The sequence below is a fragment of the Stigmatopora nigra genome, chromosome 10 (genome assembly GCF_051989575.1).
Source record: "Stigmatopora nigra isolate UIUO_SnigA chromosome 10, RoL_Snig_1.1, whole genome shotgun sequence".
Classification (NCBI taxonomy): domain Eukaryota; kingdom Metazoa; phylum Chordata; class Actinopteri; order Syngnathiformes; family Syngnathidae; genus Stigmatopora; species Stigmatopora nigra.
In genome coordinates, this window is record NC_135517.1 from 3,511,645 (window position 1) to 3,538,451 (window position 26,807).

The 26,807-nt window shown below is 38.4% G+C and overlaps 4 protein-coding genes across 5 annotated transcripts; all 4 read left to right on the forward strand.

The window, feature by feature from the left end:
• Positions 1-454: 454 nt before the first annotated feature.
• LOC144203286 (ras association domain-containing protein 1-like) lies at positions 455-8,874 on the forward strand. 2 transcript variants are annotated; one of them, XM_077726678.1, is made up of 7 exons: positions 455-904; positions 1,701-2,050; positions 2,677-2,801; positions 6,203-6,307; positions 6,388-6,673; positions 7,157-7,272; positions 7,398-8,874. In XM_077726678.1, exons 1-7 carry the CDS (start codon positions 864-866, stop codon positions 7,542-7,544), a joined length of 1,170 nt encoding a protein of 389 aa, XP_077582804.1. In that variant the 5' UTR covers positions 455-863; the 3' UTR covers positions 7,545-8,874. The 2 variants fall into 2 exon arrangements, with proteins under 2 accessions (XP_077582804.1, XP_077582805.1); XM_077726679.1 differs by lacking the exons at positions 455-904; positions 1,701-2,050; positions 2,677-2,801 and adding an exon at positions 3,775-4,232.
• Positions 8,875-8,901: 27 nt separating this feature from the next.
• LOC144203287 (tumor suppressor candidate 2-like) lies at positions 8,902-11,429 on the forward strand. The gene is made up of 4 exons (XM_077726680.1): positions 8,902-9,046; positions 9,848-10,086; positions 10,148-10,268; positions 10,339-11,429. The coding sequence occupies exons 2-4, from the start codon at positions 9,938-9,940 to the stop codon at positions 10,402-10,404; spliced, it is 336 nt and encodes a 111-aa protein (XP_077582806.1). The 5' UTR covers positions 8,902-9,046; positions 9,848-9,937; the 3' UTR covers positions 10,405-11,429.
• Positions 11,430-16,208: 4,779 nt separating this feature from the next.
• LOC144203075 (hyaluronidase-2-like) lies at positions 16,209-21,967 on the forward strand. The gene is made up of 4 exons (XM_077726322.1): positions 16,209-16,507; positions 17,123-18,098; positions 19,101-19,190; positions 20,266-21,967. The coding sequence occupies exons 2-4, from the start codon at positions 17,166-17,168 to the stop codon at positions 20,623-20,625; spliced, it is 1,383 nt and encodes a 460-aa protein (XP_077582448.1). The 5' UTR covers positions 16,209-16,507; positions 17,123-17,165; the 3' UTR covers positions 20,626-21,967.
• An 811-nt stretch (positions 21,968-22,778) lies between these two features.
• On the forward strand, positions 22,779-26,112 carry hyal1 (hyaluronidase 1). The gene is made up of 4 exons (XM_077725782.1): positions 22,779-22,935; positions 23,329-24,218; positions 24,289-24,378; positions 25,055-26,112. Exons 1-4 carry the CDS (start codon positions 22,908-22,910, stop codon positions 25,379-25,381), a joined length of 1,335 nt encoding a protein of 444 aa, XP_077581908.1. The 5' UTR covers positions 22,779-22,907; the 3' UTR covers positions 25,382-26,112.
• Positions 26,113-26,807: the final 695 nt, after the last annotated feature.

The following is a 26,807-nucleotide window of genomic DNA, read 5'->3' on the forward strand; positions in this document are numbered from 1 at the left end:
CCTATCCAGTGGGCCAGCTGATCACAAAAACTTGTATTTATAGTTAACCTATAAATGCATGAAATTATATGTAAGCATTTGACTGCCTAAAGCACATTTTTTTGTGGAAATGAAAACAGTCTCATGACAGGCTAACTTATGCAAGTTAGCACCACGTAGAAACAGAAACTAATGTTTTGAAACCGTTAGCCGCCATTTTGGAGAAATAATCACCGTCTGCAAAACAGCTGTGTGAATGTAAACAAAAGATGAGCGCGGACAGACGTTTTCCAGGACTTTTTTTATGCTTTTGAACTTTAAAAAGTTTACATTTTTCACGAAAAAAAACATGAATTATCCCCGAAAGCTAACATTGCTATAGTATTTTGATTCAAAATAGTCTCCACAGACTCAGAAAATGCAAAAGAAAGAAATATAACTTAAATATTTTATCAGTATAAGGTAATTTTTCTGAAAAGTTTCATTTGGGACGCTTAGATATGAAAAAATAAACCATATTTTGAGCTGAGGGGCACATTTGGGGTTCCCACCATGGGGGAAAATGTCAATGAAGTACATAGTAGATTGTTGCACGCCCTTTTCCTCGGCCTTCTCCTTTGAAAACATCCCGGATGTTCATGCGGTTCATCTGCTGATTCTCCCTCCCCTCCTCCTTTAACTGCAACCTTTCTTAGTTGTAACCAATATCCTCCATCGTGCTTCTAACGGAGCGTCCTCCCCCGTGATGGCACCAGGCATACCCGTGAGGAACAACCAGGGGTGACACCGCGAACCCCCAAGTCTGCACGCCGAGAAAAGAGGCTCCTTCCCGGCCGGACGGAGAGAGATGTCCGCCGTGGAAAGTTTTCTTCTCCGGATGAAAGATGTTTTTCAAACAAAGCGCATATCTTTCTCATCTCATTGGGTGAGTTGGAATAAGCCATAATGGATGGAATTGTTCGTTTTTTATGGAAATGTTTATTATTATGTTTTAGTTTTGAGGGGAAATGGGCGAGCGTACTTTTTAACGGTGGTTAGTTAAGACGTCGCTGTTTATTCATGAGCGAGTTGCGGTGAGGTACTTTTCTCACAGTCTGCTGACATTCAGGCATTGTGCTTTGCATCTGTTTTCGTTTTCGAATGTGCGTTTTGTAAAATATATACCCCCAAGAAGCCCAAAATTAATAAATACAAATAAAAATATTATCTGTAACTTGAAAACCGATTACACGTGAATGCCTCACCTGCTTTCCCAATATTATTACTAATCCAAACTACGAATCCCATTTTATATTCGATAAAAACTCACAGAACTCGTCCATTCACTACCATTGACAGCAATAGACGTCGAAATCATTCTCTTTCATTACCTGAGCTCAGATCAGGGTTAAGGAGGCCATGGCTCGAAAGCCACACGCGGCTCTCTCATTGATTAGTAACAGTGTAACAATGTTGTCAAAAAATTCAGACTTTTTCTACATTAAATGTGGTAAAATGACTAAAAAGGAACCCATTTTCATGTGTTTTTGCTCTTCACGACAACATTTGAAAATACCAAAAACCCAATGCTTAGATATTCTTTTAACTGATAAGCGGTCAAAACTAATGACATCTTATCACCAGTAGGGGCAGCCAAAATGGTATTTTTGTGCCTTCCCTCATCTAATTGGTCTGCCTCCCCCTAGGCATAGATATATTAACCAAGGTGTTTTCCTCCTCAGTGACCCCGGATGTCTGGGAAGTGACGCCATGTCGGCGGGGGAGCTAATCGAGCTCCGCGACATGAATCCAGACACCGAACCCACCCGGCTGACCGGAGCCACTTGCCCTCGCTCCCCTCCTCGCTTAGAGCGAGCCAACGCCCTGAGGATCAGCCCGGGAAAAGTACCCGATCTCCTAAGCCGGGTGGGCATCATCCGAGTCATGAGCAGCTGCGAGTCGGACCGGCATCAGGTGGAGGAGAGTGGGGAAGGCCATGATTTCCAGCCATGTAGTCATACTCAGCCGACCTGGTGCGACCTGTGTGGGGATTTCATCTGGGGTCTCTACAAACAGAGTTTGCGTTGTGAAAGTGAGTTTTGAGATAAGAATTTCATTTTGTCTCTGGTGTCGCTCATAACTCAAAACACTCAAATCGCCCATGATCTTGCCATGTTAAAATGGGTCGAAATAAGTCAGGTCGGCCATTTTTAAATGTATGGAAATGTCTTCACACACAAATATACACATTTGCTAATGTTGTGTAAAAAGTAGAGTCCTGCATCTTTATTGTGATTATCAAACAATCATTTTCCGCAATTTTGCGCCTGATTTGACCACTTGTGACTTTGAGTACTTTATGCTTTGTTTATTGATTCTTACAAGTATATAAATATCACATAACATATAAAAATACCCTAGTTATAGTCCACAATTGTGTTAAAAGGGATTAGTTTCCTGGTAATTTAGCATTCTTATTTTAAAATGTGGCTGCCAGTAACAAAACAATATTATTGTGGCAAATTGTATCATCACTACTTGTATTATAATAAAAATATATATACATGCACCATAGGACTTGCAAGACAGGTCTCCAAACTGAATTTTTATGCATGAAAGACCCCCCAAAAACTTAAATGGGCAGTACTAGACTTATTCACTACCTAATGCAATATAATTTTTAATCACTTTTCCTGTGCGTCTAAAACATTCTTCCAGATTGCAAGTTCACCTGCCATTATCGCTGTCGGCCCTTAATCCGATTGGACTGCAGCTGGGATCGAGTTTCTTCCACCGAATACACGTTGGTTGTGGAGCACACCATCGAAACAGACACCAATGTGGTAAAAAATCTATTTATCTCTTTATTATAACACCCAAGTGACATATTTTCCCACTAAGACCATAAATACGATGATTACCACATTTGTATTTTATACTCATATCTTCAGTTATGGCATGATTACACTGTCCAAGTACATATAAGAAGAAAAATGACTGGTATATTATTTACAAAGGGAAGTACTGTAGAGATACTCTATGAAATGCGTTTATTTGGGGAAATTGTCGAATGACAGTGCAAAGTTTTATTACTGCGTACAGGGTTATAATTTTGGAGACTTTTCAACATTCACTTAAAAGAGGATTTTGAAAAACATTTGATTAAAGTTGTGGAAATATTTTTACTGTATCGTACAAGGATAGAAGGAAGTGTTGCAAGGTACTTTGAGTAATGCGTTAATGTTGAGAAATTTACTAGTAAAACCTTGTGCAAGTTTTTTGACAAAATATATTTACACTAAGAGTAATTCAAACATTAGAGAAGAACATTTGAATGCCGTTAATATGTAATCTCAACGTAATATTTGTTTTTTTAAGAATATATTACAGACTGGAGTACTTTCTACTATTATACATATATATTACCAACATAATGCTATTTTTTCTCCTTTTTGTATCACTTGACTAACAATAACTTTTACTCTTTAAAGAAAGGTTCGTGGTTTTTCAAGGTGCATAATAATTTAGCAAAACAATTACTTTTCCAAATATAAATTGTCGGCAGAATATGACGCTTGATGTTTATCCTTGAAAAACCGTCACGTGACCATTGGCGGGTTGCCTGCGTGGAACTTGAGGGTGGGTGGTGGTTTGTTTTTACGCATGCGTAGTTCTTTTTCTTCGCCGGCTTCGTTGTCCAATCAGAAGGCATATTGGACTCTGGTGTCTCTTCGGAAGCGCATATCGTCCAATCAGAATGCGCGGAGTTGGATTTGTGTATTTTCCAAAGATAACGGCATATGGGCGTTGCCACCGGCCGGGCGGGGTCTCCACCCAAGCACATCCTGTTTCACACAGTAATACTTCGTAGAGCGGAAACGTGGCTGATAGAACAAGTTTACTAAACTGATTTACGAAGGTTTTTTTTTATTATTATATTCGACCTATCAAGTTATTTGAGGTATTTGTCGCACGTTTGATACAGTTGGTCTTCGTCGAAGTTCACGCAGCATCCAACAACTTTTTAATTTAGGTAATTTGTCGAGACGTTGTTAAGTAGCTTAGCCATTCTCGACGACACCATGAGCATGTCAAGTACGGCCATTAGCTCGGAAAAGTCATTGCCTTCCTTCGAGAAGACATGGGGAAGCTCCACCAGCAGCGGATACTGCAGCGACGAGGCGGCTGACTCCGACGCAGAATTTGAGCAGTTTTTCACAGCTCGCACGTCCTTCTTTCCTAAAAGTCGCAAAGCGAATACCCAAGTAAAGAAGGTGAGAGGCAAAAAATAAGAATATACATCATATTTATCAGAAATACATTGGGACAATTAGGCTTCATTTAGTAGTCTTTAATGACCACAGTTACAAAAATTCCCAGTTGTCTTTGAAGTGCTCCTTTAAAGCGTCGTCAAAGAAGCCATTTAAAGTTTTTCTTTATTTGTTAAAACGGACTTGGAACTTGAGTATTGTTGTTTTAATTGTAATAATAAAGATACAAAGAAAAGAGGACATCAGTTAAATGTGGAAGTTTTATCTTCGGTTCCTGTTTCTTGGTTACATTTGGTTTCCTAGTTATTGGGGGCGAACTGTCATTTGACTTTTGGCCATTTTGACAGTTTTTTCTGTTTGCTTGTTTTAATTACTTATTTAACTTCTGTCAAAATGCCATAATGTTAACCATTGTAAATGTCAGCCGGCATGCAGCCTTGATTTGAATGAATTTTCCGAGACAAAAGCGCCAGTCACATTTCCACATTAACACCCACCATTCATCGACTATACTCTTGCGTCATTTATGATTCATGGGATGTTGTGGAATTTTTGTTATAGTAGCCCGCACCTATCTTATGTTTTTTACTTCCATCAACTCCTCTGTATCCTCTTATTGAGTTATTGATTAATTCTCAGCATCCCTCGAAAAAAACAATTCATTAAGTCTCCATGTAAGGATGTAATTGATTTTTTTCCTCCAGATACTTGCTTTTTTTAATGCATGTTTTTCTTCCAGGCTAGTATTCAAACTACAACATTGGGAATAGCATTCAATATTGATTTTAGGAGTTTTAATGCTCTTTGAAAGTAGCTTGGGTGGTAATGAATTGTACTTCTTATCGGGGCAGGAAATGCCGGGCGGCTTGCGTACGCAGGAAAATGGCAATTTGCTACTTATGCTGGAACGTGACTAGTTGAGGAGTCAGCTGACCGCGCAGGATGTCTATACAAGGGAGGGCTTTGTATCTCCCACCAAGCGGGGGCTATTTTTACATGAGCTCTTGCTGAAGGAATGCACTGTTGAGCTTTTTCCTTGGTGTCATGGATAACAGCTGCAAGTTGCACGATACAGGCCCCATCTACAGACCCCCTCCCCCCGATTCCCTCATCAGACCCCCCGTAGTTGCAAGGCGCAGGCGCCGAATGAGATTGGATGGCGTCACTTTTGCCTGCGTTGGCAGGAAGTGAGACTGATGCAACTGGCGATTGCCAAATTAAAAAAAAAATAAACAAGTCTATTCAAGCTATAATATTTCACAATGGCAGCTAGAATAAAGGCATTCAAGTGTTTGTTTATTCTATTGGATGGTAAGATATTATGTATAAAAATAGGTAAAATTTAGTTTTTTTTTTATTCTTGGGGTAGGGGAAAAAGTGCAGTATTTTCACACATACAAGGCGCACTGCATTTTAAGGCGCACTGTCAATAAAAGTCATATTTTAATTTTTTCCCCATATATAAAGCACACTGGATTATAAGGCACACTGTCTATTTTGGAGAAATTTAAGACTTTTAAGTGCGCCTTATAGTCGTGAAAATACGGTAGGAGAAAATATTTCAAAAACAAATTTATACACACTTGAATCCAAAACTTAGTTATAGACCGAGTTACTAATATAATTAACCAAGCTAAAAAAAATGCATATAAAAAGTGGAACTACAAATAAATAATCGTAAAATATTCCTAAAAAAAATGGTGCCAAAATTTGTATCAACAAAAAAACAGAGTATTAAAATATCTAAATTTTAACTTTGTTTCAGCTATTGAAATCCCTAATGAAACTACTTTTCTAACACTACAACAGATTTTCCTTTCCTTTTTTAAATGGAGACACAAGGTAAAGGAAAAAGTGACTTTCCTTCCTCAGTCCCGCCTGGGTGGAGGTCCTCCTTTCCTGTTTATGTTTGGAAGGGAACACTTAGAAGTCTGTACTTGTGGTCTAAACCCTTTTTTTTTCCTTTTTCTCAGGATGAAGTGACTGAAAATGGCAAGCAAGTGTTGACGCCTGCTGATACCCAGAAGAAGGTCAAGGAGTACAACGCTCAGATCAATAGCAATCTGTTCATGAATGCAGTATGTGTTTGCCTGAACAAATTCAACCCCCCTTCCTAGTGTCAAATACTCACTGATTGGTTCTTGCATCCGTCTTCTAGAACAAAGATGGTTCCTTCACGGGCTTCATCAAAGTGCAATTCAAGCTGGCGCGCCCCGTGTCCGTCATGCACCCCAAGAAAGGACCCTCAAATGCCGCGTCTAAGAAGGGCTCCGGCGTGAAGAGGAGGACCTCCTTCTACTTGCCTAAAGACGCATCCAAACACTTGCACATTAGCTCCCGCACGTCGGCCCGCGAAGTCATCGAGGCCTTGTTGAAGAAATTCACCGTGGTTGACAATCCCGGAAAGTTTGCGCTGTTTGAGCGCAGCGAGCGGCACGATCAAGGTATAAAAGACTTGTTTTGGTTGCTGCCTTCTAGAAATAGTCTAAATTAAGGGTGACTCAGGTTGGTTTGCGGCCCACTTTAACGTTAACTTGATTTCATGTGGGCCGGACCATTCTATATATAATATTTAGATTTTTTTTAATAAATGGATTTAAATGAATATTCAGTTTTTTATAGATCTAAAAGAATGTTTATTTTAGATTTTTTATATATATTTTTAGATTTTTCAAAATGATTTTTTAACTAAAAACACAAAAAAATGATTAAAAAAATGACAATTATTGATTTAAAAGGGGGAAATCAGTAAATTTAATATACATCTATACTCTTCATTTTAATTTGATCCTAAAACGGAAAATCGGCACTCATGATTTACTTTCCCGGGCCACACAAAATGATGCGGAGGGCCAGATTTGGCCCCCGGGCCGCCACTTTGATACCTGTGGCCTAGAAATTGAACTTAGTTTTTTTTTTCCTTGCAGTGTACATTCGTAAGCTGTCTGATAAGGAAGCCCCTCTACCTCTACGACTTGGTGCCGGACCCAACGAGAAGGCCTTGAGCTTTGTTCTGAAGGAGAACGAGACTGGAGAGGTCAATGTAAGTGTTTCATTGAGATGGAAGACATTTTTTTTTGGGTCTATCTTTAAATTAGTACAGGTTTTACAATGTCCCCACCTCCCCTTCTTAAAAACAATTAATCCCATGTACCCCACCCATTACAGTGGGACGCCTTCTCCACCCCGGAACTGAAAAACTTCCTCCTCATCCTCCAACGTGAAGAAGAAGAGCACGTCAAACAGATCGTGCAGCGCTACAAAGTGGCTCGAGCCAAGATGGAAGACGCCCTGCGCAGTTCCACCCCGGGATGAACGGATCGGAACCTCGAGCGTCACATCGGCGACCTGTCGCCGGTGTGCTCGAAGCTCACTGAGAAACAAATGAACGAAAGCTAAATACACCTCTTCGGTGAACGAGAGAGTGAAAGGCCATGAGAGCGTGCGAGAGAGAACGCTGCCGCGAATGTGCGTGTGAGATGATGCGAGAAGCAGTGGCTGACCACACGGAGAGTCTGATGTGCCTGAGAGAATGAGTTAATAGGGAAGACAGACAACTGGCATTATTAACATCTATGGCAGGGCTCAGGAACCTTTTTTGACCAAAAGAGCCATAAACAATTCATATTTGCTAATGTTATTCCTTTGAGAGCATACTCCCAATTTAAAAGTCAATGTTTTTCTTTTATTTTAGTCATTTCACTACTTTTAAAGTGGAAAAAATTAATACTTTTGACATTCTTATCCAGCTGCTAATCAATGAGTATGCATTCTAGCAGTTTAATCCAAAAAAAACGAAGATTAAAGCAGTTTTAGATGTAGTATCTCAGTTCTGTCACTAGTGGGTTTCATATTTTAGCTCAGGTTAGCGAAGAGCTAGATAAACCTATTGAAAGAGCCACATGTGGCTCCTGAGCTATAGATTCCCTACCCCATGATCTATGGCCTGATTATTATCATTTTTTTCCACCTTACTGATGATCATTCTGGTTTGTTGCGATTGTTGACAGCCAGAAGACACAAGTTGGGTACATCCCAATTTTTTAAAAGCTAAATGTGAGTATTAAATGATTGGAAAGTCATGTTAAATTGTCAAATATTGATAGGTGTTCATTTAAAGGAGCCACTCCAGTTCTGTCATGTCTTCCACACCTTTTTGGGTGCAACTCAAGTTTATTTTTCACTGTCAATTTGTGAGTGAAGTGTTCGTGTTGACATTCTTGCGTTGCACCGAATGACAATCACTCCAATTGATGGTAAATGTGAATGAATTTTTTTAATTGTGCACAATTTCACTTGAAGCTGTTCATGTTTGTTTTGTGTCCTTTATACATCTTTTTTTAACCTATTTTTTTCTCTTAATATCTAATCTTTGTCTGTCCTTTAACTTCTTTTTCCTTTATATTTGTTGAATGTACACAATGTTTGAAAATACAGTTAAGTTCACACAGTCCTGCGTGTATATACTGTAATTATTAAATTGCTAAAATAGTATTGTTGAATTGGAATAAATATATTTCAGATAAACTATTTTATTAGGGAACAATAGCAGGACTGTTGTCTAAAACGACACTTATTTAAGTGGACGTTCAAGTGACTATCATATTCTTTCAAATGTGCACTGAAAATAAACTCTTTTTAGATATTCGGTGTTTTTTAATCGACTTTGACATCACACCTGTGACATCACACTTTTTCTTCGTGTGAGTAGGAGAGTTAGCTAGCTTGCTAGCTATCAGGCATCTTTATGATCCTATCACTGCCATCTTCGTAGCAAACAACGCTACCATAATGGGGATTCAAAATATTAAAAGAAGGTAGGTGGAGTGACCAACTGTTTGATGCCACGGTTATGTCAAATACATTTTGAAAGGTTTAAATGTTATTAACGTGAGGTGTATTTTTGCTAACCTGCTGCTAATATGGTAGCTGTTTACGTAGCGTGTGTCAATAACACAGCTACCGAGAGCTCTACTATTATTTCACCGTGCTTTATATTAATAACAAATGCGTAAAGTGAATGATAATAGCATAAACTTATGCTTAATAACTTGTGGACACTGACAGGGGTGTTCGTTAGCATCCCAGGTAGGACGAAGCTAATCTATGGCTTTAAATATGACCAACTACACGTAGCGAGGGCTGGTAGTTGTTTTTGTTCACTTGAACCATATTTAAAATTAGGAAACTATTTGTATGTGCGCTGGTGACCCTCCTTGTGTACATACATATGCTTTTATTTGTATTCGTATGTGTATAAATACTTGTAGTACTCCAACTTGTAAATGTACATTAGTTTTAGTGTGTTTGTACTCCAAGTACTTCTCCAAACAAGGACTACTACTTTAATTGTGGACTACTACTTTAATTGTGGGTGTTGCACATTAAAATAAAAAATAATAATAGTGTACTTGCTATAATTAGCTGGGATAGGCCCCTGCACTTGTGAGGATAAATGGCATTATAAGATGAATAAATACACTCAGCACAGAACGTTAATAATGATGAGTTCAAGTGCACGTAAAAAAGTAGTATCAAGAATGAAGAGTCATTTCCATCCAAAAATTGAGGGAATGACACAAAAACTTGACAGTATGTTTTATTTATTTTTCCTCCAGAACCGGTCTTCATTAGGAAATTGGCAGGCTGGCCCATAACCAGATTAGCGCTTCACCTCACAATTGAACAATGCCTTATGCTTGAGGAGAATGGGAGGAAGTGGATCCAAAGGCAAAGGTGCTTGGCCTTTCTCGGCCGGCGCGGCGGGTGGCGACTCGGCGGATAACGGCAACGAGCAGTCGGTGGCCCGCCTGAAATGTTCCAGAAACGCGGCGCCCTTTGTTTTCACCCGGAGGAGGTAAACACAACATAGAGGAGTCACGATTTGAACTCGTTTTCATCGTCGGCGTCTCCGACAGCTCGCTGTACTTCGACGAGGACGGCGACCTCGCTCACGAGTTCTACGAGGAGACGGTGGTGACGAAAAACGGACGTCGGAAGTCCAAGTTGAAGAGGATACAAAAAAATCTCATTCCGCAGGTAAGCTTCCAAAAATATTGACAAAAATCCGTGGACATTTCCTAATGGTTCTGAATTTTACTCTCTTCAGGGGATTGTGAAGCTCCAGCACCCCCGTATTCACGTCGACTTCCCTATTGTCCTCTGTGAGGTGTAAAGGTTTTATTTTCATACAATTTTCACCCCAAAATTCAGACATGAACACGAAAAAAGGAGAAAAAAATGTAACGCAAAAGGACATATCCATTTTTTGCCGTTCAAAAATGACAATTTTTAAGATTTTCCCTCCAAAGTAACATTTAAAACCATAAATATGGAGGTGAAAATTGTGAATCGGGGCGGCTTATACGCGAGAAATTGTCAAATTCAACCATTTTAAGACATTTAAAGGGTGTGGCTTATATCCAGAGGCGGCTAATATGTGAAAAAATATGGTAATTATTACTATTACTATTATGTTTCGATATTTCTGGGATTCTGACTCTTTTCCTAATCTTTGTGGCTCTATAGTGACTTCTATAAAAAACACTGTGGAAGTTAGTGTCAGCCTTAGAAGTGCAGAAGTAGCAACTGTGTCTTGATGTTTTGGCCCCTCCCACCCAGTCAAAACGGATTGGACGCCTAGCAACAAGAGATGATAAGTCAATTCGACATCTATCCCTGTCAATAGCAGGTAATGAGTTTATTTTGCGTCACTTTTTTTCCACTGTTTTAGCGGATTTACGGTAAATTTTGGACTTTCCCAGTTGTTTTTGTTTGCTCTTTGCTCCCGATTATTTTTTTGGGGACATTTCCAGGTTATTTTTTGTAGTTTTGGGCACATTTTAAGGTTTCTTATTGACTCCAGAGAATTTGAATTAAGCAAAGTGTAGTACTTGAACACATAAGTCACAAACATCCAGTTTTGTCGAAGAAATTAAAGCATTTCATTGTGTAGGTATGGTATGAATGAGCTACAAAGTCCGGATCGGACCCCCTTAGCGGGCCACTTTTGGCCCACGGGCCGCAGTTTTGAAAGTAGGGGTGTGTGGGATAACGTGTGTGATGAGTGATGGTGTTAAATGTTCCGTTTGAAAGCCTTTGTTGTTGGTCACGTGACCTGCACTAGTGAACACGACACACTGTAAATGATTCCGATGTATTAGTTGGAAATACTTGAATAAATAGTTTCCTGACATGAAATGATGCTGTTAGAACAGACTTTTTTGTCTTCATATTTCAAACATAAAAATCCCTTTTTATTTTTAAGTTATAAATTCATAACATTCCAAACATTTCACTTAACGAGAGATTAAAAAAAACTCAACTAATGCGTATTTGTTTTATTTATTTGTTATTTTGTATTTTCTATATATTAATTTTTATTTAGATTTATTGTTTTAATTATTTGTATATATCTTACAATATTTTTTATATTTTATTTTTTATAATTATTTTTTGTGTCATGTATTTACTACAAGTCTAACTTCTCATGAGTAATATGTAATATTTATTCCACCTGTAGAGGGCAGTAGAGAATCCCATTTTCCCAAAACGCAGGACTAAAGTCGTTGCTTCCTCTCGTAATAATAACCCTCAGCTATTGTGCCATTTAATGATGTGTGATTATGGGCCCCGACTCATGCCCCCACGACGACAACCCTGCCAATTTGTGGCCTCGCCGTCTCCGCTTTGGCGGCGTGCCAACTCTTAATGGCAATGTAAACATTGGGAGGTGGATAAAGGACTCGCTTTTCTTTTCCAGGCCCGGCCTCCCCTCTGTAATCTCGCCTGATGCGGTCGGGCGTCTTCCGGGTTGCCAGAGGTCACTTGCTTTCCAGCCAAGCACTTCTTTTGATGACGTGCTGGGAGCACGGTAGGATATGGGAACATCATTTTGGGGGGAGGGCGTCTTTTTTTTCTCTGGCCACCCGCTTTTTAACATTGGCTTTTTAGAAACGTTTTTTGGGCTACTTGTGGGGCTAAAAAAAGTTTTTTTGATCGTCATGTGACATGTTAATTATGTTTTCGGTGAAACAAAACAATAGTACATATATAAAGGAAAATCATTCAGCAATTACAAAACAATCTTAATATTTTTACCACATTATTTTAAATATTTTGAATAACCAAATACTTGAATTTCAGTAAAAAATATGATGATGATTCATGATATAATAAAAATACAAAAGGAAAAAATTAAATGACTTTAAATAAATGTTCAAAAATATAAATAGATATTTTAATTTAGGAATACAATTTTAAATGTCATATATTACTACACCCAAAAGGTATATTTCAATAATTCACAGTTCAATTGAATAAAGACATATCTATACCAAAATTTCATTCATCTTAATTCATCTAAACGGTTAATATAATACTATATACCTTTTATTTTTGACATCTTGGATATTTAAAATAATAATAATAACAGCACATATGTTTTCAAGCCATTTAAACTGAACCAATTTGCTTTTCTTAGTACTGAAAAAGAAAAAAAAACTTGTACTTGATCCCCCATCTGTTGTACAATTGAGTCTAGTATATATATTCTTCCTAGTGTAGTTACACAATCATTTTATGTTGAATTATCAACATTGTCCCTCCCCTAACATCATCATTATATTGGGTGTTATGCAACAATTCCTGCCCAGGGCGCGACTAGTGCGTGCTTCAATAATTCTCGCAAAGAACCTCTCCTTCAAATTTCCCCGTAAGCACTTGGACTTCCCTTCATAAATACATTACTTTGTCCACTTCCTGCTTTTTTCTTCTTTTTTTTTTTGCACGTGAAAATTCTCTGACTTTAACCTCTTAATGCCCGACTGACATTTAACAAATACTGTACATTGGAAGAACAAAAAGTAAATTGAAATACCTCTACTAACGAAATTGACTATTTTGTAAGTAGTGGCAGTACTTTATATATGTATATGCTAGAAAATACATTAGTTTTGTCAGATCCGACCTCCCTAGCGGGCCACTTTTGGCCCGCCGACCACACCTTTGGCACCTTTGCTATAATATTTAGATTTTTTTTATTTATAAATGGATTAAAAAACTAGATTAAAAGCTCTGAATGTTCAGTTTTTGATTAATCGAAAACAATGTTTATTTTAGCTTTTTTAAAATATTTTTTTAGATTTTACAAAATGATTTTTGAACTAAAAAGAGAAAAAAATGGATTAAAAATGACAATTATTGATTTAAAAGGGGGAAAATCAGGAAATTTAATATACATCTATACTATTCATTCGAATTTGATCCTAAAACAGAAAGTTGGCACTCATCATTTACTTTCCCGGGCCACACAAAATGATGCGGCGGGTCAGATTTGGCCCCCGGGCCTCCACTTTGACACATGTACTTTAACAGGAAGCCAACACTTCGCAGTTCTTTGTTTTTTGGCTAATTAGGCCCAAAGGTTTCCACGAGCAAAAAAGCATTCCATCGCAATCAAATCACGTCGGAGCCACCAAGTGAAGGTAGCCAAACATTTCCCGGCCATTGTTTCCACTTCCTGTCTTTTGCTGATGTCACGTTCGGGAAGCGTAGGTCAAAAGAGGAGGCGGAGACCCCCGCCTGTTGGGAGGGGGGTCAAGTTAGCAAAGCTATGTGGCTTTGTTCACTTTTCCCATCCCTCAGCCATTCATTCAAACACTTTCTTAATGCTTAAAGTGCACTTGGGAGGGTTCTCGTTGATGGTTTTGCGTGAGTCAGCAAGGGTTTGGAAACAAACGGCGGAAAGATGTCGGCTTCCGTCTGGCGTAGGCTCGGAGAAAAAAAAAAAAGGCTTTTCATGAAGGATGACTGAGAACATAATACATCAAATGCAAAGAAAGTAGACAGTATATTAAATGGGAGGTCATTTAAAAACATGTTAAAAACTAAAAATTGTACAAAAAAATAATGAAAAATGTCAAATAATGAGATATTTTTAATTACGTGTGCTTTATGGTGAAGCTATAAATCTTATTGTACTTGTGTAATGACAAAAAATGAATTCTGAAATAAAAATAGAATATTTATTGAAATATTTATTTTTAAATACTTTTAAAATTAGCAATAAAACATTGTATTTTATATAATAAATGAAATTATTTAAAAATAATGTTGAAGAAGAAATGAATTATGTCATCAAAATAGAAATATTATTAGTAAGTACTAACTAATAATCACTAAGTTATTTTTAAATTCAATTATATTGTTTAGTCCCATAAGTAGTAATTTTTTAAATAAATTTTATGAACTTAAAGTCAATGAAATTAATGATGAAATAGTTTGCATATAATTAGATATTAGATAATCAATTTACTTAACCATGTTAATTCTTTAATAACTAAAAACTCATTCAACAAACTTAAAAAACAACAACACTTAAATAAATCAAAATATGAAATCATTATTCATAATTCTTTCCCTAACTTAACAAATCTTTCATTGTATATTATTCTAGATATGTTATTTTACACTAGATATTCTACATAGCAGCATCGTGACAGCAAATAAGCACAACACGTGCAAAGGTTCCAAAAACAGTCAACAATCAAGTCACCACTACGTAAAAAAAAAAAAAAAAAACATGTTATATGTGGAAAAGAAAGCTAATTATAGAGCAATAAAACATTTGGAAGGAAATCTCAAAAAAGGAGCTCATTTTCTCATTTATTGACTCCTGTCGTGTTTTTGTTGGGAAAGTAGCATGTTTTTGCACTCGGCTTTTTCTTTTCTGCCTCTTTTCGGTGGACGAATCCCATTTCTCGGGGGCGCTTAAGTGAGGCCCTTAAAAATGGCTTTCCGCCACTAATTGTAGACAACCGGGAGATGCTCGACGGAGCGTTGCGGCTCCGTTAGCAATCAAGAGAAAAGTAGGCATTTCAGAAAAAGGGGTGTGTAGACTTTTTAGATATATTATCTTTTTCCTTCTTCTTTTTTTGCGAGCAGGGGTGTGTAGACTTTTTGAATCCACCATTTTGTTGTCATGGGCATTTTAGACGTTTTTATTATTTTATGACATTTAAAAAAATCTATTTTAGGGGCGGAGTCATCATCCCAAATGATCACTATGACTGTTTTATTAATGCCAAAGATATAGATTTTAAAAATCAGGAAAAATATAAAACTAGATGAATAAAATGTAAATAATTCATTTATTTTCTGGACCGTTTATCCTCACAAAGGTTCGCAGGGGGTGCTGGAGTCTGTCACAGATAACTGAATTGGTGGCGGGCTAATTGCAACGTAGCATAGTTAGCAATTTAGAGTGTTCAACCCGTTTTACGTGCATGTTTTTGGAAATATGGAGGAAATTAGAGTACCCGGAGAAAACCCACGCAAGCCTGGGTAGAACATGCTAACTCTACATAATGAGTTTCGATCTGGAATCGAACACTCGACCCCAAAACTGCGCGGGCGACGTGCTAACCACTTGCCGTCATGCACTAAAAATGCTAATTATAACAATTTCGTAATTGATAATATTTATGTATTCTGTTGTTAATGGCGATAGACGTCATAAATGTGGAAAAAAATCAAATGTTAATACTACATTCCAATCTAATCACGTTATAATTTCACTTAAATCATCTTTGGGATGAGCTAATGGGAAATGAATAAATTGTGTCGAGGTTTTTGTGGCAACTTTGTACCTAATTACCATGTATTTATCTGACTGTAAATAATTATACTTAAAGCCAGTGTGGAGAAAGTACTCATTTGTGTGTGTGTGCCTGCTTTTTTATTTTTATTTTTAGGGAAGCGACAGTGTGGCTGTGATCTCGCATGAAATATATTACTGTATCTGCTTCTCATGGATGGGAGCAAACTTTTGGAGCGGTTCACTTTGTGGGAGCTACGGGGGGATTATTTTAAATAGTTTGAGTAGGAATGTTGAAAAAAAACTTCCAATGCATGGAGTTTGAGTAGCGGTTACTACTTAGTGATTTGGAGTGATTTTGTGACTTAAAAAGTTTTTTTTCGTCACTATAGGAGGATTGGTTAGCTACGGTACACCCCCTGGTTTGTAGCCGATTGGAACTGCCCAGCGGTGGTTCTTGTATCTTCGCAGGGGGGCTGCAGTCCGTGTCTTTAGCCAGCTAAAGAGGTCACTCGTTCGATTCTTTCTTGAGTTCAACGGCTCTGCTGCAGCACGCAAACAAAAGAGTCAAAATGTCCACGAGTGGCTCTTTTTTTGCGTTAAAGCGACAGTCACCAAAAACGGTGGCGTGAATAGTCGTTGGAAACTTGGGAGGGAATGCTTGTCCACAACGCCGGGAAAGGTAAGGCTTGCTGATAAATTATTTCATTTGGGAATGGACTTTATTGATTTATATCCCTTTTTTTTTTCAATACAACTTCATTGAAATTCTATCAGTTTTGTATTTTTGTCAGTCGATAATTGTATTTGAAATTTCTGTCATATATATTTTACCTCTTTATCGCGAGGCAAGTGACTTTAAAATTAATTCATAATAACTAATAATTAACTATAACTCAGTCCAAATCCTCAGCAGAAGTTATACCAAAAAAATCAATTAATGTATTTTCATTTTTAAAATTATGTAATAAAGTAACTATGGGCATATACAATGTGAGCCTGAATGACAAATTACCTCATCAATTTTTTTTTCATTTTTTAATTATTATTTCATATTTTGTAATAGTATTTGCTGCCATTGACTGGGCTAAGCCTCCAATCTATTTGGACTTGGATGGACTTTATAGAAAGGATATATTATGATTATGGCAGGTAAATTTAGGAGCTAATGTGTTAATAAAGAACCTTAAAATGGCCCAAAATCAACACGGAGCAACAAATGAACAAAAAAAGTCCCTCAAAATCAATAAAAAATGACTGCAAAAATCAATAAAAAAGACACTTATGCTAATTCCAGAGCAACGAGAGACGGTCACTTCTGTCCCTCCCCATCTGGAGACATGCAGTGGACGGCGTCTGGTCGCAACATTGTCCTCCTGCTGCTGACAATTCTACGACAGGTCGCCGGCGGATCCCCGGAACCGAAAGCCACCGTCTGGCCGCTGTACCCCAACAAACCTCTTCTTCTGGCATGGAACGCCCCGACGGAGGACTGCCTCCCCCGTCACCGAGTCTCCCTCCAGCTAAACCAGTTCCAGATCGTAGCCTCCCCCAACGAGGGCTTCGTGAAGCAAAACCTAACAATCTTCTACAACGACCGACTTGGTCTATACCCCCACTTCGAAGCGGACGGCACCCCCGTCAATGGCGGTCTCCCACAAGCAGCTAGCTTAGCGCGCCATTTAGCTAAAATGCCAGAAGGCGTGGAGAAGTACATCCGCGAACCTGGCGCTAAAGGCCTAGCGGTAATCGACTGGGAAGAATGGCGTCCACTCTGGATTCGCAACTGGGAGGCTAAGGACGTTTACCGCCGCCATTCTAAGGAACTAGTGCGCCAGAAGAACCCCGATTGGTCGCCTGAACGGGTCGCCAAAGTCGCCATGCAAGAGTTTGAGGCCTCCGCTAAGAGGTTCATGTTGGAGACCCTTAAACTAGCTAAGCACCTGCGACCCAATCAGCTTTGGGGGTTCTATCTTTTCCCGGACTGCTACAACCATGACTATCAGAGAACCCTACAAAGCTACACAGGTCGTTGCCCGGACGTGGAAGTAGCGCGCAACGAGCTACTCAACTGGTTGTGGACCGAAAGCACCGCCCTCTTCCCGTCCGTCTACTTGGGCTCTGTCCTACGCTCGTCCGCCTCCGGGAGGCGCTTTGTGAAAAACCGTGTGAAGGAAGGGATGCGCCTGGCGTCGGCAGGACACGGCCTAGCGCGACCTGTCTTTGTGTACGCTCGCCCGACGTATATGAACTCCCTGGAGCAGTTGACGGAGGTGAGATGCCGTCTAATTTCTTTGGCGCCGTTGCTTCTTCTTCATGTCACTTTGTCAAATTGTAAAATTATTAACATCGTTCAACCATGACCTCATTTTATTTGGGTGTGGGTGAGCTTTTAAAATGGAACAACACACATCCGCCCGTAATTTTGTCACATCAGCGCAGGAAAGGACTGCCCTCGCTGATAAGCGCTCTGACTTTGTTCCGTGCCCAGATTGGAACCGCCCACAGAAAAACGGACGAAAAAAAACGGATGAAAAAACAAACAAACGCAACATCGCTGTCAGATGTATTAAAAAAAACAAACGCCTGAACTTTAAAAATTTGACAGATGGGCCGCTTCAGCACAAGGTAGGATACACATAAAAAAGTGCATCCGTTAACAGGACATATAAAACATAAACAGAAAAAAAGGACTAAAGTATGAACATACTCATCACTCATGATTAAAGTAAAAAGTATAAAGTACAAAGTAAAATAAAAAGGAATGTATTAATTAATATTAAAATGTCATTTAAAAAAGATAGAAGGGCTGCAAAACACAAAAAACAAATAAAAGTGGACAGACCTACTTCCACTGGCTTCCGCGTGACAGTGCCATCTCGGGGAGAAAAAAATTTGGGCAATGTCGGCGGGCCGGAATAAAAAGCCTAATGGGCCATATGTGGCCCGCGGACCATAGTTTGACCACGCCTGGTCTAGTATGTGTCATAGTTTATTTTCAACCTACACAAGGGACTAAAGATAGAAATTAGCCCTCAACTATAATCTTACATATTCACATATATAATTCTCATTAACATGAATATAAATATGTTGATTAAAATGTGCCTTATTAAATAAATCAAACTCCAACTCAAATAAACAAAAAAATCAAATGACATCATTGTTTGTAATCTGACTAAACGTCATCCAATACTTCTTTCTCAATATCAGTAAAAAAAAACAAGAAAATGACGTTTGATTTATTGACAGAACACACGCTTCTTTTCTTCCAGAGGGATTTGGTGTCCACCATCGGCGAGAGCGTGGCTTTGGGGGCCGCCGGCATCATCCTGTGGGGAGACGCCGCCTACGCCAGCAACAAAGTGAGCTTCCACCGCGCCGACCGCCATGCGTGCGTTCTTTGTAAAATGGCACATTCGCACCGGGTGACGTGGTGGTTTTCGGGGCAGCTGCTCCACTTTGGGCTTCTTCTTTTTCTTTCCCCGGGCGCCGCTTCAAAGTCCAGCGTCACGTGCTGGCTTCTATGGTCGCCATGTTTGTGCAATCTTGGCATGACACTTGAAACAGGGGAAGGAATCAAAAGAAAATGAATCCCAGGAGTGGCCGAAATATTCCAATTGCGTTTTTATTTGTTTGTGTGTCAGTTAGTCCAAAGGCAATTTTGCTTAAAAGTGCTTTTCGGACATTTGTGGCTTTTTTTTGTCCTCAGGGGCAAAGGAATTTATCTTATATTATTTTTTGGGCCTGTTTTCTAGTAAATAGGTGCTAAATAACTACTGTGTTTTCTAGCATATATGCCATATTTGGGGCTAAAAAAATGATGACTGAATTGAGGGTAAGGCTTATATGTGCATAAATTAGATTTGACATGCATGAAACTGCAAGGTGACGAGGCTAAATGCAAGAAAAAAAATATTTCGACATCTATGATTGAATTTCAAGAAAAAAATTAACCGTATCCATAAAAATAAATAAAAAATAAATAAAACATAAATAAAAATAAATAAAAATAAATAAAAATAAATAGAAATAAATAGAAATAAATAAAAATAAATAAAAATAAATAAAAATAAATAAAAATAAATAAAAATAAATAAAAATAAATAAAAATAAATAAAAATAAATAAAAATAAATAAAAATAAATAAAAATAAATAAATATAAATAAATATAAATGAAAATAAATGAAAATAAATAAGTAAGTAAATGAATAAAGTACTTTACATGAAATATACCTATCTATATATATATTGTTTGTAAATTTAGAATTAAAAAAAGCCTGAACATGAACAAACAGGAAAGAAGACAGAAGCAATAAACTTTATTTTTTCTCCAGGCACTTAAACGCCCCCCCTCCCTCCACCACGTCCAAATGCCGTAACTCTTATCCTGTCTCACTTTGGCCTTTTGTCACATTCTCATTTTCTCATTTTCTCAGAGCACCTGCTCCAAGCTGGATGCTTATCTGCGGGGTCCGCTGGGCAAATACCTCCACAACGTCTCCACGGCAGCCGAGTTATGCAGCCGGGCCTTGTGTACTTCCCACGGCCGCTGTCTCCGCCGGGACCCGGACGCCGACGTCTACCTGCACCTGAATTCCCCGCCGCACGGTTGGGAAGCGTCGGGTGAGCCGGGTCACGCCGACTATAGCGCCGACTTTCAATGCCAGTGCTACAGTGGCTACGAGGGCCAACGCTGTCAGAAATCCGACCCTCAGTACCAGAAAGGGGCGGGGTCTCGGACATGGCCATCTTTTATTTTATTGTTTTTGTACGTTTTGGTGCAACACATACTGTAAAATTGGGCTGCTTCACATTTTAGTGGAAAATATTCCAAATGAGGCGAGTGGTTAGCACGTCGGCCTCACTGTTCGGAAGTCGAGGGTTCGATCCCAGGTTGGTCGACCTGTGTAGAGTTTGCATGTTCTGGGGCCTAAGTGGGTTTTTTCTCTGGGTATTCCGGTTTCCTCCCACATTCCAAAAACATGCCTCTAAATCATAGGTGTCAAAAAGGCGGCCTGGGGGCCAAATCTGGCACGCCGCATCATTTTGTGTGGCCCGAAAAAGTAAATCATGAGTGCTGACTTTCTGTTTTAGGATCAAATTCAAATGAGAATAGATGTATATTAAATTTCCTGATTTCCCCCCCCCCTTTTTAAATCAATAATTGTAATTTTTTAATCAATTTTTTTGTTTTTTTGTTCAAAAATCATTTTGTTTAAATCGAAAATTATATTAAAAAAAGTTAAAATAAACATTGTTGTAGATCTATAAAAATACTGAAAATTCAGGGCTTTTAATCCAGTTCTTTTAATCCATTTATAAAAAAAAAAAATCTAAATAATATATCTAAAATGATCCGGCCCATATAAAATCGAGTTGACATTTTGAGATACAAGAAAGCCAGGTGGCCAAGACATGAGAGGCTTTTTAATGATTTTAGTGCACTTTTTGCCGCATCTTTTTCGTGTATAACAGATATCTTCAAGCACTGGGCGAAACCATGCATTTTTTTCAGTGTTTTTTTGCCGTGCAAAAAGCTCCGCCCCCCTCTCCCCCCTCGAAATCCATATAATTTTTGTACTACAACCCCAGTCGGTTCAACTTTGTCACTTATGTCTGTGCTGGATGGCTTGGAAAACAAAAAACTGCCTGGTGTAAACTGCCAAATCCAGTCCAAGACTTTTTCTGGACCTATTGAAAACATTGGCCATCAAAGGACAAACTTTTGACCCATTTAAGAGCGCCTTGATGAATGATATTAAACAACTGCTGCACACTGCCATTAAAATGCTGTAAAACACCAATAACAAAGTGATTTTTTTTTCTTGAGAAAAACTGTAGCAAGTAGAGAGAAAAATGTTATTTTTGTAACTTTTTCATCTAGCAAGAGCTAGCGGGAATGATGGTGTTTACGTTTTTGTTCAGTTTCCCAGTCGTTTCTCCCAAAGGTGTCAGATTCCTCGTTTCTCACGGCGATGAGGATGTTTGCCGAAGGAAATGTGGAGTGGACGCCGTTAGCTGAGCTGACTCACTTTTTAAAAAAAAATAATTTTGAAGGCCATAGCAGTATTTATTTGAATGTACTGGAGCTGCTTTTCAAATGACGTTTTTGTGCCTTAAATTCCAAATTGACTACTAATTTCCTCCTCCAGAGTGAAAAAATACATTGTGAAAAAGATGATATACAATGAGCAAATACATTTAGAATAAATAGATTGACTGATGGAACTGGCTCTTATTTATTTTCACTCTATTTATTTGACATTTTAATAAGCTGACTCAATGAATTGATTACATTTTTGTTGTAATAAGTAACATATATATGGTCTTTATCAATATAGTATGTATGGTAGAAGACCATTTGGAAATATGCTACTAAATTTGTTATTTAGATTTATCTTTGAAATTATATTTAAATATTTCAGACTATTATTTTTTAGCTCTCTTAAATTTAATGGCCGTTTTATTAAATTGTTTAAAAATATTTTAACATATCTGATTGATTAAACTAATTAAATGTATTATTTTGCATACTATACAACTCAGCGGCTAAACAATTACTGTCTTTTATTATTATTAAATTATTTTTAATATGTAAATATATATATGTTTTCCTTCAAAATGCCCCTGTGTTTATGTTTTTATGAGTAATGTTACATTATTAACGGTTCACATCATGGGCTACCAAATATTACCACGGAGGGGCACTGTTCTTGCTCAAGCCTGATAGTGTTTTAAATAGTTAATTTTTTTCAGTTGTAATTATATGTATAGAAGATATATGGTAATATTTTTAGCATTGTATTATGAATATGCTATTATAATATACAATATAATAGAAAACTGACTCGATATTAGGCAACCTGCCTGTTGTTTACCACATCTCCCCTCTGATTGGCTATTAGAACTCCAACACTTCCGTATTGGCTGCGGCGGCCAAATCCCCGAGAACCATTCTGATTGGTTGTGCCAAATCCCTCACAGCTGTTTTTAATTCTCTTCTGCTTTCCATTCCAGTCACGAGAGTTGCCTTTTTCTTGTTTTATTTATTTTTCGTTTTCCAAATTTCACTCTGTTTATGCTATTAATTCACCAACTTCATGCCGGTAAGTGTGACTAAAATTTTAACTAAAACAAATAATATTTTGCTTCGTACTGCGTCTCCAACGCTTTTTAAGAACGTGAATTGAACGTAAGAAGGACGTGAAAACTTCAACAAACTGCTTAAATTCGAGTTTTTCTCACTTCAAATTGAGTTTACAACGACGAATGAAGTCACAAGTGGTGCAACGTCCTGTGTTTTAGTAGCCCGGTGAAGCAAGATATCCTCGCCAAACTTTTTGTGACTTCCCAACTAACAAGACCCCTATTGTCCAATAAAACGTGAAATTACCGTAATGTCAATTAGAATGTCACTTCCAACTTGTTACACAAGACAGCAATGTGATGATATCAAAATAAATGGTAACCTTTTTTTTTTTACTTTCACTACCTCATAGACATGAGAGGTCTTCATCCCATCCTCCTCCTCTTCCTCAGCCTCCCGGGTCACATTCCGAGGGTCACCACGTCACCCGCATATTTCTCCCAGTTACCCTTCGCGGGTGTTTGGAACACCCCCTCGTTAGCCTGCCTCGCCAAGTACGGCGTGGATCTGGACTTGGGCACATTCAGCATCGGCCAGAACCAAAACCAAACCTTCATGGGGGACGACATCACCGTCTTCTACGCGGACAAACTGGGCACGTACCCGCATTACAGCCAAGGCGGCGCGGTCAATGGCGGCGTCCCCCAAAACGCCAGCATCAACAAACACCTGAACGCATCTGCAGAAGATATCCGCCGTTATATCCCCAACCGGGACTTCCGTGGGTTGGCTGTGGTGGACTGGGAAAGCTGGAGACCAGTTTGGGAGAGAAACTGGGACACCAAACAGGTCTACCAGGAAGGATCGCGAGCCCTAGTGCGATCCCAGCACGCCGACTTGAAACCGGCGCTGGTGGACGCGTTGGCGCGTGTCGAGTTTGAAGGAGCGGCCAAGAAGTTCATGGAAGAAACGCTGAAATTGGGGCAGAAGGAGCGACCCGGTGGATTGTGGGGGTACTACGGGTTCCCCAACTGCTACAATTACTACAAAAGCGGCAACTACACGGGGGAGTGTCCCCCCACCCAATCAGAGGCCAACGATAAGCTGGCGTGGTTATGGAAGGCCTCATCGGCGATGTATTCCGACATCTACCTCAGCCAGGAGATGAGGGGGTTCGGCCGAGAGGTGGCGCTCTACACTAGGCATCGCATTTTAGAGGCCCACCGGGTGGCGCCGCCGGGTCGCCTCGTCGTACCCTACGCCACCCTCGTCTACACATACTCCTACCAGTTCCTCTCAAAGGTCGGTAAGAGTGTTAAAGTATGGATTTTTAGTGTTTTTTTATTTGATGATGTGATTTTTTCCAACGCAGGAGCATTTGGTGTACACTGTTGGAGAGAGCGCCGCCTTGGGGTCAGCTGGGGTAGTGTTCTGGGGTGACAACAATTTCTCCAAATCCAAGGTACAATAATGAAATGAGTCTTATCTATTTAATGCCAAATGAGTTCATATTAATTTTCGAACTAGATATCAGATGAACATCATTTTTGGTTTGAGATTTTAAAAAAAATCTGAAATGATTTCATCAAAAAGAGGTTTAAAAAAGGCACAATAATTTTTCTTCATAGAAATGTCCACTAAATAACAAATACTTATGCTGTATTATAAAATAAAGTCATGTAGGAGTATGAAAGCAGTATTTATGTTAAACCTAATGAAATCTTTTAGTAAATTATTTAAATGGCATATTAAAAATGCATTTTTGCTATTTATGAATATTTTATATTGCTTATTATATCAAAGGATTAACTAGTAATAATTAAATATAATGTTTATGTTATGAATTATAATACCTGGTTTCTTTTTGATAATATTTTAATTGAAAAAGACACATTTTTAATTAAAAATAATTCAACGAAACTAAACCAGGACCCAAATAAAATGCATAAAATGCCATATTTTGGATACAGTAAGTACAATAAATACATAAACACACTTTTTTGTAATTTTTTTAAAAAAAAATCTAACAAAATCCCTAAAATTACTCACCTAGATTAATCCTAATCTGTCCTCACTATAAAGACGACCAAAGCGAGTAACATTTTAATTCCGCCTAAAACCTCATTGCGTCCCCGCAGGCTTCCTGCGACGCCCTCAAGTGGTACATCGACGGCACCCTGGGTCCTTACCTGGTCAACGTGACGTCGGCGGCCGTCCTCTGCAGCCGGGCCTTGTGCTCGTCCAAGGGCAGGTGCGCCAGGCGGGACCCCCACTCCCGAGCCTACCTCCACCTCCCAGCCACCCGCTGGAAAGTGACGTCCGAAGGGCGGGGCTCCGGTGGGCGCCACTACGCCGTGCTGGGACGACTCGACAAGGAGGAGGTGATGTTTATGAGGTCCAACTTTGAATGTAAGTGTTACTCGGGGTGGGTGGGGCATAGATGTTCCACGCCAGGGCGTGGTTAAGGGAATGATGGTTTTTCCAGAGCCATTGACGGCTATATACGTCCATTTTTTAAAAAAAAAACTGGATCGCTTTTCGCCTTGTTCTAACGGATTAGACGTTTTTAGCTGGCAAAAGCGGGAAATACATATCACAGCAATTGTATTTTTTCATTTCCTTGCAGCTAGGGCAGGGGTGACCAACATGTTGCTCTCGAGCCGCATGTGGCTCTTTGCGTTTGATTATATTTTGTATACATTCAGTTGAATTGAATACTATAGGCCTAACTGAAGAGTTTTGTGTAGAAATCTGGTTCACCAGTAGGTGGTAATATAGCACAACGTCATGAAATGAAGCCGAGGTCCAGTCCAGTTTCAGTTTTTAAAGTGCAATAGTTGCTAATTAGAAAGAATGAGAAGAATGCTAATTATGAATGTTAAATGCTAAAGAAGAATGCTAAAGAATGCTAATTATACATGTATATAAGTAAAGATGATACGTTTCTGCAGTTTAATCAAGTTAGTTTTATGGATAAACACTCACTGGGAAAAAAAAAGTTACTGGCTGTTATCTTGCTAGACTAGAATGTTAAAAGGCTCTGGCCAAAAATTCATTAAAAATTAAAATCCAATCAAATAAATACTTTAAAGGCCATACAACTATTTAAAAAATATATACAGTTGAGTTTTTCCAGTAATTGTTTAAAAATTCTATTAATAAACAAAAATATCAAAAGAATACAATCAAAAATAATTAATATTGAAATTGCAACTAGTTAAACTAAAAAACAAAAGTTTTCAAAAAAAATAATACTAAAAATAAAACTTCAATAGAACATTTTATCTAAATTCTATAAAAAATGAATGTATTTCATTATTTATATTTTTGATAAAAACGGCACTGGTATGATGCATGATTTAAAAAATTTTTTTTTCCAATATTAAAAATAATCAACCAAATATTACCGTTTCCACTCTGCAGTATTATATTACGATTAGGTGGGAATTTAATATCTATGCACACTTTTATGTTTGCTCCTGTGAGTCCCCATTGACGTCATTATCAGGACTTATTAGCATTGAGATGGCTTCTTTGCTCCTTTAAAAAAAAATACAAATAAATCTCACACCCTTAATATAACACCAGGGGAATTTAGAGTGGCATTTCAGTTAATGGTTTATGATCTCCATTGAAAATCCTAAATTGATGACTAAGAGCTGGTTGCCATGGCAGTTAGTATACGTACGTGTGTTTATGGTAAGCCGATTGTTCCCCACCTCCCACATTAAAACTGTATAAGCACATGCCCTGTGGGAATGATTAATTACTGCGCCTACAATAAATCCCACATACTGCATGATTGTGATTATTTTTAGTTTTTTCATTTATTTGACTTTTATATTTAAGATGTGTAGAATATTGTTTTTGTTTGCCGAATAGTGAGACTTA